This window comes from Arctopsyche grandis, chromosome 3 (assembly GCF_051622035.1).
Source record: "Arctopsyche grandis isolate Sample6627 chromosome 3, ASM5162203v2, whole genome shotgun sequence".
Classification (NCBI taxonomy): domain Eukaryota; kingdom Metazoa; phylum Arthropoda; class Insecta; order Trichoptera; family Hydropsychidae; genus Arctopsyche; species Arctopsyche grandis.
In genome coordinates this window covers 22,837,476-22,864,804 of record NC_135357.1, presented here as the reverse complement: position 1 = coordinate 22,864,804, position 27,329 = coordinate 22,837,476, and the positions used below count along the sequence as shown (strand labels likewise).

The 27,329-nt window shown below is 33.9% G+C and overlaps 2 protein-coding genes across 2 annotated transcripts in view; both read left to right on the top strand.

Annotated features, from left to right (window-relative positions):
• LOC143909960 (uncharacterized) overlaps nucleotides 1–10,668 on the top strand; it is a 31,989-nt gene extending 21,321 nt beyond the window's left edge. The window contains exon 5 of the mRNA XM_077428284.1: nucleotides 9,905–10,668. The gene's annotated coding sequence lies outside the window, so the exon portion shown is untranslated. The remainder of the gene's footprint in view (nucleotides 1–9,904) is intronic.
• Nucleotides 4,158–27,329, top strand: part of LOC143909161 (uncharacterized) — a 29,976-nt gene continuing 6,804 nt past the window's right edge. The window contains exons 1-3 of the mRNA XM_077427062.1: nucleotides 4,158–4,240; nucleotides 4,515–4,626; nucleotides 9,905–10,065. Coding sequence (XP_077283188.1) covers nucleotides 4,158–4,240; nucleotides 4,515–4,626; nucleotides 9,905–10,065 — 356 coding nt within the window. The remainder of the gene's footprint in view (nucleotides 4,241–4,514; nucleotides 4,627–9,904; nucleotides 10,066–27,329) is intronic.

Sequence of the window (27,329 nt, the reverse complement as noted above, 5' to 3'; positions counted from 1 at the left end):
TTAAAGCGTAGACACACTGAATAGTTCGGCATGTACTTGCTTTTAGCTGGTTTGTGGTATTCCAGCTGTGATGGGCGTATCTTCCATGTCATTGTTAATTCATATGATCTTATTACTTCTAAAAGTTTCTCCTACATTTGACTTCACAAATGGGAATCACCGCTATCGGTCACGCAAGGATAAAATATCAACGAAAACACTCCAGGATGTGATTTTGGCCTGAATTTCGATGGCTTAGATTGGGCACGTTAGCGTTTTTTATATGTGCAAAATTACCTAAAAATATCACTTTGTGACCTTTAAGCTTTTATATAAGGAACGGATTATTGTCATTCATAATATTAAATAATAAAAATAAATTATTAAATTCGATCGAGTAATAAAATTTTTTATGAATAGTAACTTAACAATTGTTTGCGATCAATTTTCATATGATCGTTTATTTATATATGTAACACAGGAAAAGAGATATAAAAAAACAACAACAATAAATTCTATTTCTCACATAAGTGAAGGTCACAAACAAATCTCGAATGAATAATCGAAACAATTTACAAGCTGATTTGAAACACATTGAGATTTTTGTGGGAGTTAGTGCGAACATTTGCCAAGAAACACATTAGACTTGTCCATGTTATGATTCGTCGGATTTTTAGCTTTTCCTGTTAACACTCAATGCTACAGCACTTTCGATGATGGATTGTCAACGATATAATCTCATCGCGAGATAACGAACCAGTCTCCGAGTGTCTCTGCCAGATCTAATCCACTTGCTCCGATTCCAGTTCGCCGTGTGTACCGTTTTGTGCTCTGGACCGCAAACATTGGAACATACCGACCAGTACCTTTGGCTACGGACAATAAACGACTTGTTTATCGGTTGTTCTGGTCTGCACTTAGCTCGCCTTTCACTTTTTCGGTCCATAAACGCCACAGTGCACACCTAACCGTATCGAACTGGTTCTGTTGAACTTATCTTTACTTGAACCGCGAATGTACTCTATAAATTTTAACTACTATATTAAAGACGCGAACTATTGAGCGGCCTTTGCGAAGTATACCCAACAATGAGAAGTTAGTTGTTGGCTCGTTTAAATTAATGAGAATCAAAGTGGTACAAAGCTGCAAATTAACATCCCTTTTTATTGATTTTTTGATTTAAAGCATGGCAATAACGTTAAATTTTACATTGACTTTTATTGCCTTATTTGTTGTGGGATGTGCCATAACGCGTTATCTTCGCTTCGTTAAGGCGCGTTAACCGGAAAACGAAATCGAAAATAAAACAACACAGAGAGACATACAACAATATACAACTGGAGTAACTGTAACTGATACGTGGAATAGGAACGTGATTTGTGAACTAGGTAATGTTTTTCTATTGAAAAAGTTCAACGCTCACCTCGTCTCCTATATACCCAAATAGCGAACGTGTGAGAAATCTTCTCAACGTTACATTGGTATGTATTCTCGCCTAGAGTTATACACGAGATACTTTTTACTTTCATTGTATGTATGTATGTTCTAAGGAAAACATTTTTTATTAATATAAAATTTATTTATTTAAAAAAAAGTAATCAATGAATTGTACATAACTAAAAACTGGAAAATATTTAATAAATAATAAAAATAAATTTGTTTGATATAGCTTCCAAAAAATATTAAAATATTTATACATAAATATTTCCAAGAATCGAAAAAATCTTCAGTCTCGGTAAAAGTAGGGTTTATAGGGACGAAAACATTTTTTTTAACGTACTTGTTTTTTCTCCTGTCAGCATGTATTCTTTTTTTTCTACGCTATTTAATATTTTTTACGTTATTTTGTAGTTTTGTCTTTGATGAGTCCTTATTTAATTCTTCATTCACCGTCAAACACACAATTGTGTGTTCTTCGTCAGAATCTTCCACTGTGGAATCGTCAATATAAGAAGGATACACTCGCTTCATAATAGTTTCATCGTAGGATATATGTATGTATGTATGTACTAGGGATCCCAAATAATCGAATATATTCGAATATCACATATCGAATAGTAGCTTTAAATGATTTATTTGTAGTTTTAATATATTATTAAAATTTTAAGAGAATCATCAAATAGAACTAAATGTGCTGTAGATTTAAAAAAAAAAAATAAGTTCTTATAAAAAGTATTCGAATATTCGGATTTGGGATCCCTAGTATGTACATTTGCCTTTATGAAACCATTTAAAGAACGTTTTAGTTTGAAATATTATTCTCGGGATTTGGTATAAGAATTCCCGGGACACGGGACATAAAAAATTTCGGGATTTCCCGAAATTTTCTGTCCCGGGTGAACCCGCGCAGAAACGTTAATACATATGTATGCATGAAATTGAGTATTTTAGATAAATTTGAAGAATGGTATTTATTACATCAAGAGTTGTGACTATTTTATAATAACCTGTAATTCACGGTTCTCGAAATGACTTCAAAGGACTTAGGTCGTCAAAGGGTTTTCCGTTTTTCGTCCATTTTTCCGAGCTTACGCTCTTCCCTATTAAAGTTCAACAATGAAACCTCGCACGCCAGAGCTTAATGAAAGCTCTTCGGGAGAATGAAGATATCACGTCGACCTCGAATGAAAGAATAATAAAAGCACAAAGTTTTCCTCTTTTTAATCCGTACGGTATGAGAACTACCAGTGCTCTTTGAAGGGACGCAAACGCAAAAGCCGCGAATGAAAGGAAAACGCTCGTCCTCGAGCGTGACACTTTTCCACGATTTTCCCCAACGAAAGTGTTCCAAAGAAAGCTTTATGAGCATAAAAAATTACCACTATTACCACGAAATTAATAAGACTGAGAGCTTAAAGATCCTTGCTGTGCAAATACATACATATGAATGTAATTGAAAATTTTCATTTATTATATAATAATATTTATAATGTAAATAAATAATATCAACGAAAAACATCAAACGAAGGAAAGCTTTTCATCTAAAATTAAGCAGTATTGATATTTATATGGACTGTAGATTTAAAATAAATGTTTATGTACGTAAGGAAATACATACAAATTCTATTTTATATATAAATAAAATTTTAATACAAATTAAAAACAAAAGAAGGTTTTGTATTTAGCCTTTGCTTTATAAAGGTTTTCTTTCATCTTGAGCTAACAAATTGCAATGAAAAGATTGCATTTTTTTATCTTAAGCATAACGAGGGCAAAAAATTTTAATTTAGCAAAATTTTTACATAATAGATTTCACAACCTATAGAAAATTTTTATTACACATTATCTCCATGCGGTTACGCAAATTTTAGCGCTAATGATTCGACGCAAAAGAGCCATGTGGGAAAATCATTATGTCGATACGACATCCGTTCGCAATAATTCGATAGATCATTTTTTTCTCCTTTACCGTTTCAACACCTTCTCGTTGAATAGTGCGGACTAATTTTCGCTACATTGCCAACAAAAACCCATTCATTCGTTGCGGTTCTCATTCTCATACGTACACAGTGCGCATGTATGAGTTTGTATGTGGCAAAATAAGCAAAAACAATGCCGACAAATGCGGACATAATTAACCCCAGAGAACTGCAACCTCCGATGTGTATAATTATGGAAAAGATGAACAATCGCATGAGAAATCCGTTCGTTAACAAATCAGTCGATACCTCACTTCGGGATTTGATCTGTTGGGTATGCTTAATCAAAACATTGAGAAACAAATTTACATACACCGTTATTCATATACAGAGAGAATGATGATTTATCGACATACACCAATGTCACAGTGTAGCGTCGTTAATTCGAAGTTAGGCTGATCAACTATCCGTAAACGAACTAACGTATTTAATTCGTACAAAATGTTGATCACTACCTATAGATCGATCACTACGGATTGCACAGATCGAAATCGGTGGGTGTGTACAATCGATCGACTCGCATTTCGCAAAAGTACTTGAATTACCTTTTCTATGGACCGCTCAACAATTCAAACAGAGGCCTATCACTATATTTTTGAGGTCTATTTTAGAGTGGGTGTCGTAATTTCGAAGCCACTTGTTGCACGCATTCGAACACGTAAATCGTAAATGATCTATCGGTCCATTAGGCTACAGTCCGTTTCAGAAGTACATACACCGGGCCGATCCACTTTCTCTGGCAAGTGACGTAAGTCCGTTATGAAAGTCATCGCTTTAAATTGGACTGCGGATAGGCAAAGTTCACGCAGATTTAACCGGAGATCCGCTCAAATGCCGACAAAGTATTTATGTATAAGAAAAACTCTCTAGTCGACATTTCGACAATGAAGAAGTCGGCCAATATAAAAACGTTATCGTACATCGCTTTCAGCAAAAGTTCAGTTACAATTCGCATTCAATAATGACCCATTTAAAGCGACATTAAAAATATTATCAAAAACATTCATACTTGAGACCTTTTAGAGTTTTAATATATAGCATTTATTGGTGTTTGATTTCGGTTAAATTTGATATGAAATATTGCAGCTTCTGTAACATTCACTGACATTTCGAAAGGCTGCTAATTAAGGCCCATTTATCATCTAATCGAAGCAAGACAGCAAACTGGTGTAAGTATTTAAATACACAACGTCCGATATTTGAACCAGATAAGATATTTACAGATATGGTATGTGATATTTTTCCAGCGCGACTGCTCGATAATAATACCAGTCAATTATCCAGTAAATCTACGTCTCTAGGTTGTACAAAAAACGATATCTACATGAATACAGTTTCAGTGTACAATATTTTGCGAGCGGCTCCTTTTAGCGATGCTGGACTTGAACCATATGAATAGAAACTGAGCCGTGTAACGTGCCAAACCTCTGCTCGTATATCTTCACAATATTGTGTATCATATCAATAAATTTGATATATAGTCGCCCTCTTTATTAGCGACACTACTATACAATACAATGTTTTCTTATAGTGGTCGAATATGGTTGTTTCATTTTTTTTTCAATTTTAAATAATTTATGTCGAATGTCCAAATGGTGAATTAATATGACAATATATAATACGGAAAAAAATCTTATGATGTCATAAGAATTTTATTTAAACTCTTCCGAATTACGTATATTTAGTTTGCGTGTCACAATATGAGGAAAATTGTTTTATACCTGGATTTAATCGATTATTAGGTTTGACTCACGAATGTTTTTTTTCGGTTTTGAGAGATTTAATCTGATGTGACATTTGATTTAATTTTAATAGTGATTTTCCTTATTGAGTTATGCGTAAGTTTCTTTCTACCAAGAATTGACTCACTTACTAAAAGGCTTTCGATATGAATTTGGCTAAAAAATTTAATACGACTTGAAAGATTCACATTCATTTTTCAAATGGAAGGAAGTGTAATTACGTTATAAATTTAATACTTAATAAAACGCCGAGATAAATCAAATGATGACAGTGTTCTGTTATAGCGGTAAATAATAACTTTTTTATCTATTGTTCAATAAAGGTTTTTTATTTATTTATTTGCTTTGGAAAGACAATGGCGACCGCTACAAAACCGAAATAAAATAGTGACAACGAGTAGGAAGACACTAAAAAAAGTAGCAATAAAAATCTTTTGTTCCTCTTCTTCGAACACGTCCATACGAATTTATTACACGAACATTTCTAAGCGTTTTGCGACATTGATTTTGTTTTACGCTTTGCATCAAACCACCGTAAATTATATTGATGGAGTGATTGGCCGTAAAAGGTTAACGAAAAACGGAATTTTCATAAAAACAACATCGAAATTGTTGATTTGATGGGAAAAACATTAGATAAATTTGATGTCGGACTAAATTTTACATCCATTCTTATAATAATCAGTTACAAAGTTAATACGAACGGCATTCGAATACAGAAAAATAATAATATATTTATTATAGGCATTTAAATGAATTATTTAACAATCAATATGGAGAGTTTCGTATTACTGGACGATATTACCAGGTTATATAAAATATTCATGGGGCGATTCGCGACTGTGTCGCGTTTCCTAGAAAATCTATAATACCGCAATACATACATTCATATGAAAGAAACTTTCATAATAGAAAACCTCGTACAATTAAATGTCATTTACTCCCGAAACAATGTGTGAATTTGAGCGCGCATTTCCAGTAATCCAATATCCATTTATTTCAAATGATGTGACAATTTTGGCTGGGCTGTGGTGCAATTTGCATTCAATCGTTTTATTTAATCCACCAATAAACACTTGTTAGTCCAGCGTAGTTCACAGCTTTGAACAATGCTGGTATCTGCATACACACACTTTGCGTTAATCGGACTCCATTCGACTGTTTTCGAAAGGATTTATCTGCTAAATAGTGATCGTTGTAAAACAATCATACGGCGTGTGCAATTTCGCAATAGTTACTAATACGAAAAAAATCGAAACTACTGTGCATACAGTTGAATCGAAAGTAAAACGAAAGTTATTAACTGATCTCGTTTAAAAAGCAATGAATATATTTGAATTAAATGTGATTTACGCTCGCATTGTGTTTGCGAATGGACCGGTCCTTGCCGGCGACAATTGCTATTGAAACTGGTTCAGAGTGAAATTGCTCCACGGGCCACAGTTGGACAAGCGGTTGGCGCATACGCGCCAATTATGTAACTATGTATAGTCTTACACGTGCACTTATGCAAAATTACTGGACATTGCTTTCTACCTAAATTTCCCCAGTGAAATGTTCCATATATCGTATTATGAATGATAAATGGAACACATACATACATAGTTGGAATTGATAAATGGAACATTTCCATAATTTAAATTATCAAGTAGTATTTCGCCTCTTTATTAGGCCGGAACAAAAACGTGAATTTTGGATTTCTTTCGTAGTATCAAGGGAACGTTAAATAAAATCATTGATTTCAAACAATATCCTATGCCTTCAACTAATCGATTTATCTCGTCATAAAATTTCGTGTAGGTTTTTCAAGTATCTCTTTTTCGGGAATAGTGTCCATTTAAAAAAAAATACACCAATATTCACCTATTGAAGTTTAATCGGGTCGATTATGTAAAGTTTTGACTAATAAACGAGAATTCAAAGTCGCCGTTTCATTCAAACCCCCCCCTCCATATAATGCGCGCTCGCAATGGGAATGCGTTTTTTTTTCATTAAATCTGTCATTTTTCTGTCATGTTCTCGTGATTATTTTGAAAAGTCGTTTTAGACCTACTACATACTTTGGATATAAACAGTTTTAATTATTATATTATTTAATTAAATTGATATTTTAGACCCAAAAAAGTTGCGTGTCGCGTGCAGGGTAGCTATGTATGGGGGGATATATTGAATTTTTTTATTGGTTCGTTAACATCTACATAATTAAGGAAAGGGCAATAAAACGTAGGAAAAGTTATGAAATTATAATTGGTTATAAAAATGCAAGCAACGCGCATTATCTGGCAGTAAGTTTTTTTATTATTCAATAAATCTTCCGGCCTGCTCGCGATGAGAATTTAGAAAATGCAGAAAATTGCTGCAAATTACTGACACGTCACTGCACTGTTGCAGTGCAGTCGTGTGGGAAAATGCAACACCGGTAAAATAATTTTTCTCGTATCTATTATTCAAACGAAAAACCGGGCGCTAACACGTCACGCTTCACTTTGACTGTTCCGGAATTCGAATCCGGATCCGTCAAAACGTACAACTGTCGCAATTCTACCGGAGAACTGCAAATATCGCAGACAAATGTTTAAATTTCACCTAGGGTGTAGTGTTCGGACTGTTTCTACTTTGCGAATTGGACATGGACATTAAATATTCACCACATATGTACAAATGTACCTTAGTGATAAAGTGTTCGCTATTAATATGTATGAAAAATTGTCGACCTGTCAAATTCGTGAAAATAATTCCTTATTCTTATGTGTGAGAAGAATGACAAGGGTAGTTGATAAAATTGAGAGAATAGACTGAAATGACAATAGGTGGGTCAAGTAGCTAGAAGAATGGACGATAGATGTGTGAAAGAAGTGCTCGAATGGTACCCGAGAGAATGTAAAACATGAAATCAGAAAAATATGTGGGGTGAGATCGATGAGAGTTGCCCAAAGCAGAAACGAATGAAATTTAACCATCACTGATGCCGAGTGGCCGCAAATGATGATACAACACTCCAAAATAACATGTTTAAAAAAAGTATATATTTGACTTTTAAAATTCGCTAGATAATTAATTATAAATATTTTAAAACAATAAAAATTAGAAATCAATAGAAAAAATTCGGGTGTGACCAACCCATGACTTTATCTATGTATTTGAGGAATATAAGAAGGTTATAAAACAAAATTCAATATTGAACTAATAACTATGATAGCGATACAAATTGAGCGCAAATATATGCAAATACTTGCACAAGACAAAAGTTCTACTTCCGGTTGTCGGATTTTGTTCAAATTTTTTTTATTATTTAAAATTAGTATAATTATTATGCACATTACATTTCAAGAGGATAAAAATAATATAAAAGGTCAAAATAAAATAATGAAATATTGTTTTAAAAAAAAATACTACTTCCGGTTTACGAATTCTGACCAAAACGTTACCAAATCTAATTTAGTACATAAAGAATACAAATATAAATTTTCAGCTTAATATATTCAGGGGTGTGGACAGGATCCAGGCGACAACATTTTTGACCTTCCTTCCGGAAGCTTCCGGAAGGTAAAAAATCCCACTTCCGGTTTATTAAATTTAGTGATTTTTTTTATTTTAATCACATTGATACAAGAGTTATACTTGAATTTTTTCGTGAAGACCACACATGTTTAAGGGGTCGAAAAAAATAGTGGAAGAAAAATCGAACAAGAGTAAACTGCCACTTCCGGTCGACGGACGCTTACCAAATTTTATACATAACTTGGTATTAAGCTTAAACTGATCAATATGAAATTTCAGTTCGATAAATCAAAAGGCTTTTGAGAAAAACATAAAAAACCTCGATTCTCTAGAGTAAAAGTACTACTTCCGGTTCAGATAAAAATATTTAAAAAATATAAAATTATTATTTCTAGTAAATGTAAAAAAAATTCAGTCCGATTCAATTAGTAGTTTGGGAGAAAATCGAATTCAAAAACTTAAAAAAAAGAGGACACCTATAAGTGGAGGTACCATTTCCGGTCAACTTAAAAATTTGAAAAAAATGTATGTAGTGTCGATAAGAATTTCAGTAACCGATACAAAGTTTCAGATCGATAGGACTAACGGTGTTGAAAAAAATCCCCAAAGTACACAGACACACACAGACACACACACACACACACACATTTTTTCTAGATCATGAAAACGTGATCAGTAATCGATTCTGAGTTCGAATCAGTCAAAATCTCGAGTTCGAATTTTCGCATGATCACAAAACTTCATCTATTGTTACTACGTACATAGATAAAGTAAAAACATTTCATTGTTGATTCCAATACTTACGTTTGGCATTGCAATACTAGATTTTGAGTTAAAGACTGCAAAAGCCAAAAATCTGTAAAAATTTAAAATCTGAGCATTTTTTTTAAACGCGTATATCTCGTAAACCAGAAGACACCAATAAAAATCATTGTCATATTCAAATTTAGTGAGCCAAATTGATTAGTCTTGGTGCTTGTTTAAAAACCTTTCAACTGAGGACTGAAAACAGTTAATGACACTTCACTTGATTCTTTCTATTAATATTTTTATTTGAAAAATAGTTGTTAAGCAATTCGTTTTCATATCAAAAGCTCAAAATTTTTAAGTTCTCGCATATGTATGTGTGTATGTACTATGAATGTTCATATGTACATATGTAGATCTGATCTTTGAAAGGTTCATACAGCATATTGTTTCATCTTATATACATAGATATGTACATACATCCGAAGCTTTGAAATCCCTTTGTTTCAATTTCAGGAAACATCGACACAAATACAACTACCAACCACTATTCTAATACAGCCATCAACTATCGAGCAAAAGGAGGAAGACCATGACCCACGTAAATCATACGTCCTGGGCACTCGAGGACAACACGGGGTGGAGCAAAGCAAGGACCTCGAAGGAATAGCCGAGCGGTATAAAGGGAAAAACACGACGAATTTGGCGAGAGAGACAAAGTGCACGGCGGGCCCTTTGTGCGAGCCGCTCACGTGCCGCAACTTTATGCCCCCACGTGTATGATATAGTGGGACGTGAGACGGTATCTCGCCGACGAGATGCTGAGAGAGAACCAATGTGCTTGCCGACCCCGAGGAACGTAAAGCGACATGGGTTTTTCGGTTTTAGGCCTTAATTCGAGACCCAGATGAAGGTCGCGTGGGAATGTCCCCAGGTCGCACTGCGGTTGGTCTCTGCACCGGAGATGACCCGAAGTGGCCACGTGTGTGCACTGTTATTTTATATTTTGCTGTTCAAATGTTGTCCTTTGACCTTCTCTTTGTTATTAAAATTTGACAAAAGTCTTCCCCCTCAGATTATAAATGTGACCTTTTTGGGTTTGACATTTGGATGAGACCGCTTTTTGGACATGGTGGATTCGGGAACAGATATGGGTCAGTACAGGTGACACATTAATGTATCAAAAAATACATATTCAAAATATAATGCGAACTTTGAATGATTACATTATGTTCATATGTACATAATTATGAATTTTGTTTAAATAAAAGTAAAATGTTGAAAATTTTTGTTCATAAAAACAGAGTGGTACATGGCAATCGTTTTTATTAAACAATTTTGCACATGCAAAAAAAAACCGCTGCTAGGTCAAATCTGTAATATTGCGTCTCTTCGCAAACTTCACCCCCTGGAGTTTTTGAGTGATATTTTATCCTTGTATTGACATACATTTGACAGCTATCGATAATCGTGATTTCCATGTTTGAATAAATGTAGGAAAAATTTGTCGAAATAATTAGATCGTATGAACTAACAATGACATGAAGATATGCCCATCACAGCTGGAAACTACGAGGTATGATTTTCAGTTCAAATGAATATTTTTATAGTTTAATATTTAAACATAAGTACATATATAAAAGAAGATGTGTAATAAATATTTGATAGATTTATAATTTAAAAAGTTTTATGAGTCTTATTAACAATTCAAAATAGAGAAAGATGTTTAATAATGACTAATCGTCTGAGAAGTAAATATTTATCTATGTTGTTGACATGTCAAAGTGAAAATAATATTGTTTTTTCATCTCCCGTTAGAAGAGCACTTTCAAATAATAATTTAAATATTTAATGAATTGCAAATATATATTTTTGGTATATTATTAGGATGACTAACAAATAATTTTAAAAATCTTTGATTTTTTTTCCCTAAAACAACATTATGAAAAGGAACTATTTCTTGTCACTACAAGAGGCTGAATTTTTATCCCATTCATACGATGGAAAATATTGAAATATTACTAAGGAAATTTCACCTTTCCGTTTACCACAATGTAGGAAAATACCTTTTCAGAAATTTCCGACTCTCATAGAAAGAATCACATTTTAAAAATATTTACTTTATTAAGTATCATAATAAAATTTAAGATGTATTTAAATATGCATACATGCTAATTTTAGTAATATTTCAGATGTGTAAATATATGAGAATGTGCGATAATGTATCTGTTCAACATATTTCTGTTCTTTATGGGTGGCAAGAACTGTGTGTCATCACGTCGATCTGACAGATGATTCTTTTATAATTTTAAATGATATCGTTAATGATTAAATTCCTCTAACGTCATGTCAGATACGTTTGCCTAACTTTTTGACATTTAACCCCCCGTATGCCGGTAAAGTATCAAAGGGATCGGAGGAGTGTAAGTGGTTTCAAATCAGCTCACAAATTTGGACTAAATAAGAACTTCTAAGTAACCAAGTGAAACTTATAAAAAGCTTGCGAAAATCACGAATGATACAAAGAGAGATGTCTCGAATCGTATATCATATATTGAAAATATGATATAATAAATCGCATACGCATACTTTTAGATGATAAATCAAATATGACAATAAATCTTTTTGAAATCGCTAGTACGCCAGATTAACATGACCAATATAATACTTCGATGACTTTATGCGACACTGCATACGTACATACTTACGTAGTATTGCAAAATCGGCAACAGTCAATTGTGCTCCAGCTTCGTATCAACGATATATTAATGCACAACGTAGTGTAATATTTCATCCTCTTCTGGCAGATATCATCGCAAGCAATATGCATCGGCGGAAGTGCAACGCACGTAAGCCGGATTCAAAACACACATTCTATGCAACTCTTTTATGAAAGCTCGTAATCACGATGCATTTGCGCCATCACCATTGATATTTTCAAACAATTAACCGACAAAACGGGATATAATCGTCATAATTAGCAACGTTTCGTAATGCGGTTTGTGGTGCAGTCGAATGCAGTGCACTCGTGGGACTAAAAACTAAGTGCATTTGTTCCGCGCGTTGCTGTAATAATTTCTGTCGAATCGGCTAATGACTTTGGTCTCGATTTTACGGTGCATAATGCAGCCGTGATACGATATTTGTATTTGAAATACGTCCATTTGGATCATTCGTTCAATTGGTGCATCAACGCTTGTATAATAAGCCTACGCGTGTTGAGTTTGTACAGACTGAGTACATACGTAGATATTTGCATACTGGATCATTTGCACATTCCTACAGTGGGGCAGGTAGATATTATGACCAGGAAATACAATGCTGTTTATTGCTACCGAGGCACTTGCTATTATGCAATTGATTTTTAATTATTTGATAAATGGATCGGTTTCTATTCAGACTTTTTTTGCTTCAACTTTGATTAGTTGATGTTGGGTGCGGCGTAGTAACGGGTGACTTTATTAATGCTTTAGATAACTTTATAGATTAGTTACATTTAAAAATGAAATCCTGAATAACTATTTTGAACGTCCAAAGCTAAATTAATATTTATATTTTAATCAAATAGACATTTTACAATATTATTTTTTTATCTTTACCGTGCTACACATCTCGGACATCCGGAATGGCCCAAATGTCAGAACAAGATTTGAACTTTTTTACCAATTATTCAATTTCAATGAAAATACATACAATAATTATTGAACGTGTCATATTTTTTGGTTAGATATATAATACGACATCTTTTAAGTGAGCTCCATTAAAAATCAAGCTGTTTAATATCTGCATTTTTCATAAAATTAATTCATTTCAAGGCTCTAGCATTTGAGTTCTTCTTGACCCATTCAATCAGATCATCCATATTCTAAGCTCTTTTGAATATCCCACAGGAAGAAGTAGAATTCCTCAAACCCCACTCAAATGGTAAGAATACACCCAAATGTGTGGCACGGGATGTGCTCGTGGTTTTCAGCTGTGGTGGGCGTATCTTTATGTTACATCGTGAACAGTGTAGAGCTTTTGCATGCCAGTAGATAGGTTGTGGTATTAACCAATATATATATATATATATATATACATATATGCCTTTTTTGTATTCTATGAACTGTTATTTTTAAAAAATTGTGTATTGTGTATTGTTCATACAAGGATAAAATACCAACGAAAATATTTTAAGGGATTAGTTTTGCCAAGGATCGCGACGAGCTAGGTAAGGGGTGTTAGCTTTTTTTGCATGTGCAAAAATTATCTAAAATAAAACATGTCCCGCGTACCACTATGTATATCTGCACCCTAGCTCTTGGCCCATTCTGTACCATATATATGTACATACATATGTGCGTTCGGCAATACATAGACAACTTGGTACAATATAAACCCAGGAACATCCTGCTATAGCGAGAGTTTACTCATAAAAAAACTCGTAAAACGAGCACGTCTAAGTCCGTCTACAGCAACGACTATTGAATAACATTTAATTTGACCACAAAGCAGCTCACGTACTGGGGGCATTATCGCCCACAAAGAACCAGATGGAACTACCTGGTCGATTTCAATTACGCTACAAACAGCACACTGGACTAAAAATAACAGCCTCGATCAGCTGTGGGGTACACAAAGACCCCAAAGCCACCTTGACACACTGGTCCACCGAGTGTCTGATCACTTTCACTTTGGCTGTTTGTCGCAAGCTCTGATTGATCGGTCGATATGTATTTAAAAGAGCCATTTAATAGTCTACAGTAGCCAGACGGTAGTTGTTAGCCTCTAACTGACAATAAATGTATGCCATTGTTCTTGCATAGATAAGTACTCGTTCTCGATGAACGTGTAAGGAATTTGATCTTTCTAAATACTACCAATTTTTACTTTTTTATTACAGATGATATCTGTGCTAATGCTCAACCATTTTTTTATTACGCAAATAATGTGCTCGGAAATCTATGAATCAATTCGAAGAAATGTCTCCAAAGGTTGTTATGCTAATGAGTTTTTGGTAAAAGTGAAAGGAAGGCGAATATAAAACAATAAAAAATAGAGCACTCTATTCAAAGGTGACAAACAAAATTATTGTACACAAACGAGCATAAACAAACTCGATCAAAACTCATGTCGAAACGTAACTATGTTTACTGTAATTAAGCTTCAGTCCGCAGGTGAATTTAAAAGTGGGTATAATAAAATTCTACAATCTTTTATGATCGACCTGAATACTTTCGCTTTATTCTTTGCATAACCAACGCGTCAATTGCGGGCTAAAATTACCGGCTATTCGAATTGTGTGGGCCCGAATAGGAAATTTCGAAATTCGAGATCAACACAGGCATTAAACGGAGATCGGTCTGTTATCATCGCTATTGTGAAAATTGCAACACATATTCGGCCGTAAAAAGAGCCCGTTTATCGTATGAATTTTAAGTAGATATTTTAAGACGGGATACTAGCTTATCCGAAGTGTCCTAATCAATCACTCGCACGGTCAGATCAGTGAATGAGGAGGATTTCTTTTACGGTTCAAAGAGCTTAGGGCAACTTTAACGAAACGCTTGTTCACAAAGGCTGGGAAACGTTATTAATCAATTTCGGCCCTGTTTCGACGCTATCTGTATGCAAATGTATGAAAAATGTGTTTGACAAGTGCGCACCGCTATTGAGTAATTAAAATAAGCAACCAGAACAACAACGAGCTTAGGCAACCAGACCAGTAAGACAGATTGCTTTTCAAATCGCTCTAATTTAGATAACCGGACGGCCACCGTCGAAATATGGAAATTCGATATGTAAAATACCTAGAGCTGCTGCTCGAAGGATCATGAATACGTCGGATCTAATTTTATTTTAACGTCCTCAAATTGCGCAGGAAATGCACATCCAGTACACGCCTCTGTGTATACGTGACATGATCCTAAGGCTTTTATGAGCGTTTGTAAAAACATAGGAAATGACCAAGTCGTAAGGAAGAGTTATTGAGACCTACTCGTACCTAACGGTACTCTTCGAACGTAATTGAATCCGCCTTAACCCTTTCTATCCTATGTACATACATACATATGTAAATACTATTTAACAGGGCTGATTCTAGAAATGTGTTTCGAATTGAACGATTTTGAAATCGCATTACGAAGCGATTATGCTCGGGAGGTAGTGCACTACTCAGATGCACCGGCAGTAGTGCAATTTGAGTTGCAACTGATACAACAACCCGAAACAACATTCTTGCACGGTTGCACGTCAAATTGTTCAGTGCAGACATGGTCAAACTTTAAAACTAAATCTCACCGAATAATAATCTTTTCATGTCCTATTTATGTATGTATGTACATATGTATTTAAAAAATATATGTTTATAAAAGTAGAACACAGAACAGCTATCGTGCGCTCTTCAGACTACCAAAGGGTTGTAGCGCGTCACAGATGCTTGTGGAAGAGCACGTATCTCACTTTGAGGTCATTCTCAGGATGAGAGCGGCCTCCCTACGCTATAGTGTCTCTGTATCGTTAAATTATATTCTTGCTGCCATGACTACTCATTTCCTTTCATCACTGAATATTCGATAGATAGAACTACTTCACCGACCACCATAAATTATTTATCAATTGATTATTTAATTATTTATTTATATATGTATATTATTACTATATTTATGTTATCATTTGAATTATCTATATAAACGATAGGGATTCCACTATTCTCCCTATTGTCTGGAATAAAATTTAGTTTACCTGAAAAAAATGTGCCGTGCTTTGCACATGTGACCCCCTGAAGTGTTTTCGGTAAATTATATCCTTGTATTTATCCGTGCTTGACAGTAAACGATAACGGGGTATCCCATATTTGAAGAAATGTACATAGGAGAACTTGTCGACGTTCACGTGCCACGTTCCGTATTGTGTGTTTTCGCCCCTACTTCATTTCGAGAAATATTTCGCAAAACATTAAACATAGTGTTTTGCGTTTAAAAATATTTAATAGAAATCATGGCCTGTAATACGTTTATTCTGCTTTTCCGAAATTCTGGACATGTCGAATCATAAGAAGTGATAACAATTTGTGAATTTTCATTCATGGAACTGAAAATTGGACTTCCGCCACTCTCAAATATAACAGCTCATATATTTCTTCTCTGTTATATTTTCAACCATTGTGGCGCATTAGGAATTGCTGTAATGCCACAATGGTGCAAACTTTAAAAAAAAAACAACAAAAAAGTAATAATTAAATTTTATAATATTACACACGACATATATATATTTATATATATATATATATATATATATATATATATATATATATATATATATATATATATACATATGAATAGTAGGTATATGTTGGTGTTTAAAAAAAGTGTCGTGGGTGTCGGATAATTGGGAATTTTATCTAAGATCTCTTCTCTTTAATTAGTCGCATATCTGCGATGCCGAATTTTCGTTAAAGGGAAATACAACACGCCATTATTTAATCCGGCCATATGCGGCAACGATATATTTTGATATCATCTGATTTATCGACGGAATTAAAGTGAATAATAGATTTTGGTCAAAGTGGTAGTATTTCAGCGAAATTATTACACCTGCTGTGTAAATATGTGGACACGCACTTGAATGGTTGGGAGCTGCTGTCGCGTGCGTCCTCAGGCCGAATCTTACGGCCAGGGGCGGTTCGAGGTGTCCACTCCGCAGATGACGATGATTATAATAATAATGATGAAATAACATTCGTACCCGCACTTATTTGAATATTATGGTGATCTGGTTTCGCTCTATGGTTCGATTTCACTCGCGCGCACGTACGCATCGCCCGAAGCCTAGAATTTTTCATATTAATTGGCAAATGCTCGTGTACGAGCGCACATATATAATTAAACGTTGTGGGCAGGGCAGGATTGTGATTTTGTTCACTTCGACAAAATTGTCAGAAATTGCCGAGCGTTTACGAAAATTACGTCGCAAAATTTAATGCTCCGGAGGACACACATCGCGCGAACGCCGAACAAGGGTCAATTCTCTCCAGAATGTCGCTTACGTATTTTTATAGGGCTATTCAGAAGTTATTGACGGTGATGTATAATATGCATATGAATATATGTATGTATTATATAATATGTAAATGGATGCGAGTAGATCGGACAAGCCATTTATCCAAGTTTTAAATATTTTGCTTAATTTCTCATTTCCTGAGGTATACATTACATTATTTTCACTTCAAGAAGGCATATCTTAAAATAAGATAAGATGAAATAAGATATAAGGCATATCATAAATATGAGTCGTTCTATTTGAAAATGGCATAAGTTCACTTTTATTCATTTCCAGAAATATTTCGCAAAACATTAAACATAATGTTGCAAAATATTTAAAAATACTGGTGGCCTGTAAACGTTTATTCTGCTTTTCCGATATTATGGACATATCGAATTCAAAGAACTGATTATAATTTGTGAATTAAGTCAAACATAAATAGTGTTTTTGGAACTGATAATTGGATTTCCGCCACTTTAAAATATTTACAACGGCTCAATTATATAGAAAACAAACATTGGAAGTGTATTGGTGAACAATAATTGTAAATATTTTATTTGGAAACTTTTTTAACAGAAGAAAACACTCCCATTTGAATGCCTAGCGCGTATCATAATATGAAATAAGCCTTCACGAGATCAAATAGGTGTGTATACCTGTGTGTTAGTGATAAATTTTGATCTGTGTGGAAACAAAATTAAATAATTCTCTTGAGGATAAACAATTCACTTACGCTAAATTAATTTTCTTTTCATTTTTAAGAATTAATATAAGGGCTCTATTTAGGCAAATTACATGAATAAGATAAAATTTTTGTAAGGCTATAAAAGGCTAAAGATTTCACAAGTTCGTTAAATAAGCTCATTGCTAATTTAACCTCTTTATGGTAAGAACACACACAAAAGTGTGGCACGGACGTGCTCGTGGTTTCCAGCTGTGATGGCCGTATCTTCATGTCATTGTTAATTCATCGGATTTTATTATTTCGAAAAGTTTTTTCAAATATATCACTGTTATCGAGCACTGTGAACCCTAGTATATCAAAAAAGGATAAAATATCACCAAAACACTTCAGGGGATAAGTTTGGTCAAGGATCGCAACGGTATAGATTAGGCATGCTATCGTTTTTTTATGTGAAAAACCATCTGAATTGCCTTTAGGATAAAAAAACACTGAATTGAACGGCACGCGCACGTTCTTGGCTTCCCGTGGTGAAAAGGGTATATGTTCGACAAATACATTTATTCAAATATGGGAATCACTGTTATCGATCACTATCAAACCTATATTAATCTATGTTTGTCTGCGCCCCTACTCTCTTCATTATATCGACTACCCTTATCATACCCTTCATTCCCACATATCACTATGTATCTTTATGTAATTCCGATTTAAATTTTTAATTATTTCTATACCCAATGAAGAAATTTTTTTAAAAGAAGAAAAACCATTTCTTTTGCTAATATTGCATTGCAAATATCCGTGTGATTGAACCAAAATTAAGTTTAGGTTCAAATTTGAGTATTTTACAGAATTTCTACATACATTTTATGTATGTACGAAAACTTTTCCTAGGAAGTAAATATTATACAGTAATGTACGTACATAAATTCTTACAAATGTATGTATTTATTTGATTGTGACTTCTGCCAATTAGACACTTGAGCACTTACATATGTGTGTTATATTTGAGATCATTTGATCCCGTTTGGTCGGATTGGTATGTGGGAAAGCGTCTTATATGTTGACGCCTATTAGGCGCCATCGAGCTCCTCTGTCCGGTACAACATGACAACACGTAGGACAAGTTCTTAGCCAGAAGACAAGCACCGCAACAGCTGGTGTGTCCGGAACACAACTTGCTACACTTGTGTCGTGTCCCTCTCGTGGATTACTTACTAAGATGACGACCATTTACATCGAGAGGAAGTTGTTTTGCAAAATCTGTCCCGGACTCGCAACTATAAATAAATATCGGAACGAGCTAAATACATATTTCAATTATTTATTGGTTCGATCGAACCGACAAAACCGCCGCTATTGCATAAAGTGAATTACATAATAATGAACAGTGCGAGAGTAAAGTGTCACTTCCGGTCGATGGAAGATTTTATCGATTGTTAATTTGGTTCAATTTTAGAGCTATGGCCAAAAACAAACTTATTTATTATTCATTAGTTACAGTTGAAGTGTACATATCTTCCAGTTGTAATATATATTTGACTAGTTGGAAAATATTCCATCTAACCTGGTATCAACTACCGTTATATGTAGGTGAAGTGTATTTTCAGTTATAATATATTTTGTCTAGTTGGAATATATTCAGTCTAAATATATTCCGTAAGTTGATTCATATGGCAAATTACATTCCAACTAGTCAAAATATATTACAACTGAAAATACACCTCATAAATTAGTATCAGGTTAGGTGGAGATTGTAGGTTTTCGTGAAAACGTCACTCGACTAGTAAATTGAGTTGGAAAGTCACAATTTTGTTTTGAACACATTAAAGTTATCCTAATACGATACTCATTCCTATAACTCGTAATACCTAGCAAATATTAACGCATATCCAAAGCATACGTTAAAACATCAGAACTGTCAAAACTCAACTGTTACATTACAAGAGTACATTGTTGAAAGTTTATTTGTGCTTGTAGAGTTATAATTTACTAGTTGAATTTTATTCGAAAATGACCTAAAAAGCCAATTCGAATATATTGAATATATACAACTGAAGATACACTTCAACTGTAACATATGTAATAAAAGAAAATATTTATTCAAAAATAAATTTTAATTTTTTTAGTAAACAGTATCAAACTCAATTTCTCATTCGAAAATTCCAAGATGTTGACACTACAACGCCATCTATCTTCACAGCGACACGTCAAAGCTTATAAGCTTTCTATGGTTATTTTTATAGCAAATATTACATATGTGATGAATCACTACCAACATTTGTATGTGACTTATTATTATACAATACTATGTACGTATGTACTTCACATGAGGAATAAATACAAATTGGCACTGAAAAAACCTCAAAACCGATCGGAAAAAAATTGGGAATATTATGTTGAAGTGGCATGCTCGTTAAAGCCAACTTTCAACATGGTTGGGAAGCTCAGAGTGGCTCTCAAGCTGCGATGTGCAGACGACAAAACCTTTCCATGGGTAGAGCACTTTTCTATAATGGTACTTGGTGCATCGGACGGCCGTACGTTCCATATCATCTAATTATTTTATATCGGTTTTTGATATGATAAAATAATATAATATAATATAAACAATATAATTTTATATTGGAACCATTAACCATTTTATATTGGAACCATTAAAAAGCAAATTGAAGCTTAAAAAGCATCTGTACAAGATGATCATCAGTTGTAAAAAAATTGTACGTTTGAATCCGATTTATTATCTGTATTTACTGCATCATATATAGTATATATGTGGTCGCTTATTTCGTGGCATTTTAGCAATAAAGGTCGCTTTTACTGCAAATTGTGCGATAAAAATAAATAGGATTTATACAGGACGAATCCGGAATGTCGACATTTAATGTACGTGAGATAAGGGGTCGGCATACATATATATTGCACAAATGCGCTTTATACATGTCAAAAGATCAATATATTTCACCGATAAAATTTTATTTAATATTCATAAAATTATATTCGAATACCTGAACAAATTAATTTTCAGAAATTTTAATGAATCAGCTCTCAAATTTATACCCATATAAACCAACAAAATAGCAATCCACAAATTATTACCAATTTGTATGGATAAAGCTGAAACTTTGAAATTTGAATTAATTAATATGTATTTATTTTAATATAAAAAAAATTATATTTTCCCATGATGCCCTTACGGGTTGCCCCTGAGTGACACCGATGATATTAAACTTGAACATACATATATTAATTTGAAATCATATTCAAATGGTGGGGACATATATGTAGTAGGGGGTCTACGTGACGAGCCAGAATGTTAAATTACAGAAAACACAAATATCGGAAGGCAAAGATCGAAAATCGAAAGATCTTAAGTCGAAAGATCAAAAAAAAAAAATGGTACATACTCACTTAATTTGCGCGAGCAGGGTATAACAGGAACAAGAGGAACAGGATTTTTTTCCCGTATTCTGCGCGTGCACATTAATACGGGAGGAAAAGCCTGTTCCTCTTGCTCCTGTTGTATCCTGATCGCGCAAACTAAGTGAGTATGTACGTGAGTATGTACCGGTTTACCATGCTCCCTTTTTTTTTGATCTTTCAACTTAAGATCTTTCGATTTTCGATCTTTGCCTTCCGATATTTGCTTTTTCCTTTCTGGCTCGTCACGGAGACCGATGTAGTAGGTAGGATGATTTGCAAATTTGATGAGACACCGTTTCAACAATGAAATCCGATAAATTGGCTAACTCTGATAGGAAACGATCGAATTGGAGTCACAAATATCCAAGTTTGACCAGCAGCAACACAGAAATTCTTCCGAATAAATTATTTATAATCGAAGTCAACTCAGGGCTTGAATCCGGGCACCTCTCGGTAGTTAGAATTAGCGCAACCATCGAACTATATTGCCGACAATATACGTACATACATATGTACATAATATTTAGGGGATCGTTTAGCGAGAAAAGCTTGGACGTCTAGATATTAGAATATATTTATAATGATCAATAAATCTGCTATACGATAATTTTCTATGAAAATTTTAAATATATTAAATCGTTTCAAGGCGCATGAATGTCTACATATGTAAACAAAATGTTTGTATTTTACCATACTAAATACGAATATAAAGTTCCATAAAGTGATTTAAATATTTTTGATATCAAATGAGGTAACGATTCATCATATATTTATGTAATGGCAGGTGTCTAAGGAATACGTTTTTACTGCGATAATATAATTATTTTACGACGTCGATTAAACGAGTCATTTAATCGGGACCCTTCTCGGAATCGGGGACCCTTTGATGATGACGTTCTGGGTTTCATAATCCGACGGGTTCGACGCTTCGCGAAGATTCAACTTCACGAGAGTAACAAATAAATAAAGTAAAAATTCAAATTGGAACGTCCTTATCCAAGGGTCTGGATACATTAAGCGAATTAAGGCGGCTCGTTTGTCCCGAGCCAATTTTGGCCATACCGACCGGTCGATAGTGCTCTCGTTATTTTTAATTCAATATTTATCTCAGAAGAAAGATTTTCGTGTTGCACACGGGGCTGTTTTGTGTAGTATATGCAAATGCGAAAATAACGAGAAATCTCGGTGAGATGCTCGCCATCGCATCGGCTCCAACACCGACACGTTTCACTCCCTTATCTTCCATTTATGGTAAATGTGCTTATCGAGTCCTTTGATAGCATTTTTCTGACTTTTCTTCGAGCAGCGCCTTACACATGTCGCGTCGTTTGGAAAATTCCAATGAGATTTTCCGAACGTAGTGACGTGTGTCACGCGCTATGCGCATTTGATCTGAAATTCGATTTGGAAAAATAATATCGTGTTGTTCAAAGGAGCAATTTTACGAGCACCCTTGAATACATATTCCATATGAAGCTTAGATGTCATCCGGAAATTGTTCGAAAGCAATTCTTTGCTAGAATATTTAAATTATATCGTATCATATTCAAACCAAACCACCTAATACGAAAATCGAAAAAAAGCATCCTTGTATTCCTCATTTCAATTATCTCAAATGTGGGAACTAAAATAGGCAATTCATGTTGATTAGTCAAAATCCGATCGATAGACATCTATATAGTATTTTATAGGTACATGATAGAGCTGAGTTATTTATTTATATAATTTTAGCTATATAGCTATACGAATCTTAGTGCCATGTTTAATGAAATAGTCATTTCTGCAGAGATGACTTGACAGAGATGAATTAGTAGTGTTAGTATGTGCTCGAAACGCAACCCCACTGAACGTTGATAAAAACAAGAGTTGATGACATTGATGAGTTAGGGATAAGAATATCGGTCAGTGCACTCATACGAAACATATTCATATGTATAATATGTACTTTAAAAATTTTAAAAATCAAAAAATGTATATATGTATGTATGAATGTAGCTGAATTACATGAACTGAAATAATGTACAAAATATTATCATCATTCACATCTATGTATATAATTTAATTTTTTTTTATGACGTCATTGAAATTATTGTATGATAATTAAAATTATCTGTCTTATTTTAGAAATACATAAATACTATCAATTAAATAACGTAAATTTCGCCTTTTTTGACGTTTTGCGTCATTGATAGATATACAATTTTAAAAATCGTATTCGTATTCCAATTAAAATTATAAGTAAAAAACATGGAGACTTTAATACTTACAATTACCGGAATTGTATTAAATATTTTTCTGCCAATTGCTTGCGAACAGTTTCTCTGCAACCAGATTAGACTTATAACAAGCTTAGATAAATTAGACTTATTAGACTTATAAATTAGACTTATAAAAATATGTTTTCCAATTGTGCGTTTTACAGTCGCGAATTCGAATCGAACCAGCGAAGCCGGAGAGTTGCATGCATAGTTTCGATTCTTATTTTCCATCCCGGTACATATAATACTTCCGGTTCAGTTGCATTATTGACTGTCGCACTCGATTGCAATTTTACGGTCCACGCGGCATTTCAAGTTGCACGCGGCTATCGACATGCACGGAAGTGCATCGATTTATTTGCATATCGAACTCTATACGTATTAGTACACTACAGTTAGACATAACCTCGGTATTCTACAATGTATACCCACCACAGATCCGCGGTAATTACGATGTTAATTAGCATGATCGGAATATGCGTGGGCGAACTGGACGAAATAAAACAAAGACGTGGACCGGCTCTGATGACCGGCAAAGCGGTTTCAAATATACGACATTATGCTGATATCGCTAATTTGGAATGTTGCCGAAGAATTAGACGATGAGCGAATGTTGTGTAGGTGGTTTGAATTCGGTTTAATTTGTAAGCTGGAAAGGGTTGAATGGCTACCATGTCAGGGTTTAACTTATTGCCTGTTTTTTAGCGTCGATCCAATGAATCTAAACGAGGGTCTCTAAAAAATAGAATTGAATAAATATATATTTGAATGATTGATTGATATCAGTAAGTCGGTATCGGATAAGATTGGCACCGTGATTAGGGTTATGGAAGACTATTCTGAAGAGCATAAATATTGAGATTTTATAATACCAAAGATGGCTTATGTCTAGCCAAAATCTCAAAGGCTCAAAATAAACATTTATACATATTAAATATGTCTAAGGTAACATTTAAGGGCTACAATAGGGCCAGTATTTTTTTTAATTTTCTAGTAGATCTTAAGCTAACGAATATTTACATATGTCTCAACGTCTATTAAACATATAAACCTGAAATATATTTAAAAACCAATCGGAAGATTAAATTCATATAAAATTGTTTAAATTAGAATGTTTGGGTTTGCAATTTGTGGAAAGTATGGAAAGATGCACAGGTACTTGGTTCACTACGAATATACATACATATTGAAAATACGATAAATAACTTGATTACTGCCAGCTGATAAAGTGGCAGTAATCAAGATATAAAGAAAAGTTTATGATAATAAAAATAAATGTCCAAATGATGATAAATATTTAAATACTGCTGTAAAAATTTGATGGAAACCTGAAGAAAATTAATTGCAAAATCCATCGATATAAGCAACGAGATAGTGAGAAAAAAGTAACTGTTATACATAAGTAGGCTTTCGAATCGGAGAAATTGCAAATAATAATAGACCGTTCCATTGATGTTCAAAGAAAGAGAGCAAAAAAGCTTTTAATTAATGAAAATTAATAATAATGCCCCGATTCAAGTTTTCAACTACGTAATATTAGGAGTGGCGAAAACGTCAGCCGAAAAGCCAGATGTCATCAGGCTGATCTTACAGATGATTCTGATGAAATTTCAATGATTTCGATATTCATTAAATTCCTATAGCGTCAATGACAGTCGGTAAAATATCAAAGCGATTGGAATAGTGGAAGTGGTTCAAAATCAACTCACACATTTTTCGGTGACAACACACATCTAGTGAAACTAACAAAATTCAGTTGTTTTGTAATTATTTTTTTATACTAAAGTTTTTTGATTCAATTTTTTCGACACTGTATCATACTGAAATTTTATTGATAGATTATATTGTTTATTACTTGATCTTATATAAATATATCCGGCAGATGTAACCCAAGCTAAGTAGTTTTATGATTCTTAATTTCCTAAGCCACATATGTAGAAACAAGACTTTAGTGATATTAGATATACGTATGTATGTACATATGTACATATAATAAGTGCTAGTATGTATTAAATAAATCACTAAAATAAGTCATTAGTAGCTAATTCGGCTCTATCGGTATTCGAATAGCTAGGCGAATAAGTGTCAGCTAACTTCAAAAAAGGATGATCCGATACATTAAAAAAAATGCACAATCCACAAACATGCAGCACACCTTCACCCACACAAAAAAACACGCTCGCCTGTCCACATGGGTTCTCGGATATCAATCAATATGATCGATGTAACGATCATTTCCAATTAAGGCTCCCTGCATCCCCAGGCGGCAGAGGTCCTTGCGGATAACACTTCCAAGGCTTAATATTGTCGGACATTAAAAGCGCCAATTAGATTATCCTGGCCCGATACCACTTCGGGTGAACGATGGTCCTGAGCGCGGGACATACGACCGAAAAGGACTTTGGGAACACCTCGTTTGTTTACGCCCTTTTTCCGCTCGACCGGACCCCGAAAGGCAACACGAAATCAGATAACACTTTTGCCTCGTTATATATCTCACAATTTCGTACACGTGAATAATTTTAGAACGGTTTAAAATTCATAAATGCGACGCTCGACAAAAAATACATATTAACCCCTTTTTATGGGAGATCGATGCGATGATGGTGGCGGATGTGTTAACGTTTTTAAACGATGCGTCATTTTATTACTCGAGGTGTCAGTTGTGACATCGTCGATGGTCCTGGATCAGCTTCAGTACGGGGTTAACTCTGACACGTCACCCCAGTCTACATCAAGTCTTGATGTAGTATATTCATGTGTACACATACATATATTCATCCTATGTATGTATGTATGTATCTACGCGGTACCTCGTTTTATACCGTCGGGCAAAACAATAAAAATTTAAATATAATGATACAACCAATCAATTTTCTGCCTGCACTTATTCTTTCATTCATTTCGATAGATGAATATAATGACATGATCTCGCACTTGAAACTTGAGTTTATTTAAATAAAAGTTTTTTAAAAAATATTTACCTATGTCCATATACATACATACATATATTTTTATAGAAAATTTCATTTTAGATTACAGAGAATATGCTACAGATTGAAATTTCTTAAATTTATCATTGTTCTGGACAGCTACATATGTATGTACATATATAGGAAATATGTATAAAGCAGTACCTATGTACTTCGTCACTTTTTGCTGTTTTTTAGATTATGAGGTTTTTTCGAAACATATTTTCACATTTCACAAAGAAGCTAGTTTGAGAATGGATTAACTATATCGATAAAATAAATAAGGAAATTTTATACATAAAAAGAATAACAAAATTATAGCGAATGATATAATTTCGCTTATATTTGAATGAATTTTCAAGATATACATACATACAAACATGCATTATGCATATGTGATAATGTATATTGGCTTTAAGGCTGTTTACAGTAGGAAGAGATAAGCGCGATTCTTACTATTCAGTTGAAATGTTCTGACCAATAAGAATCACGTATTTTGAAGATCGTATGCACTCAAAGAGGTATGGAGGGCTGTATGCTCAGAATAACGATCAGATATTGGAAACAAAATACATGGGTGAGAA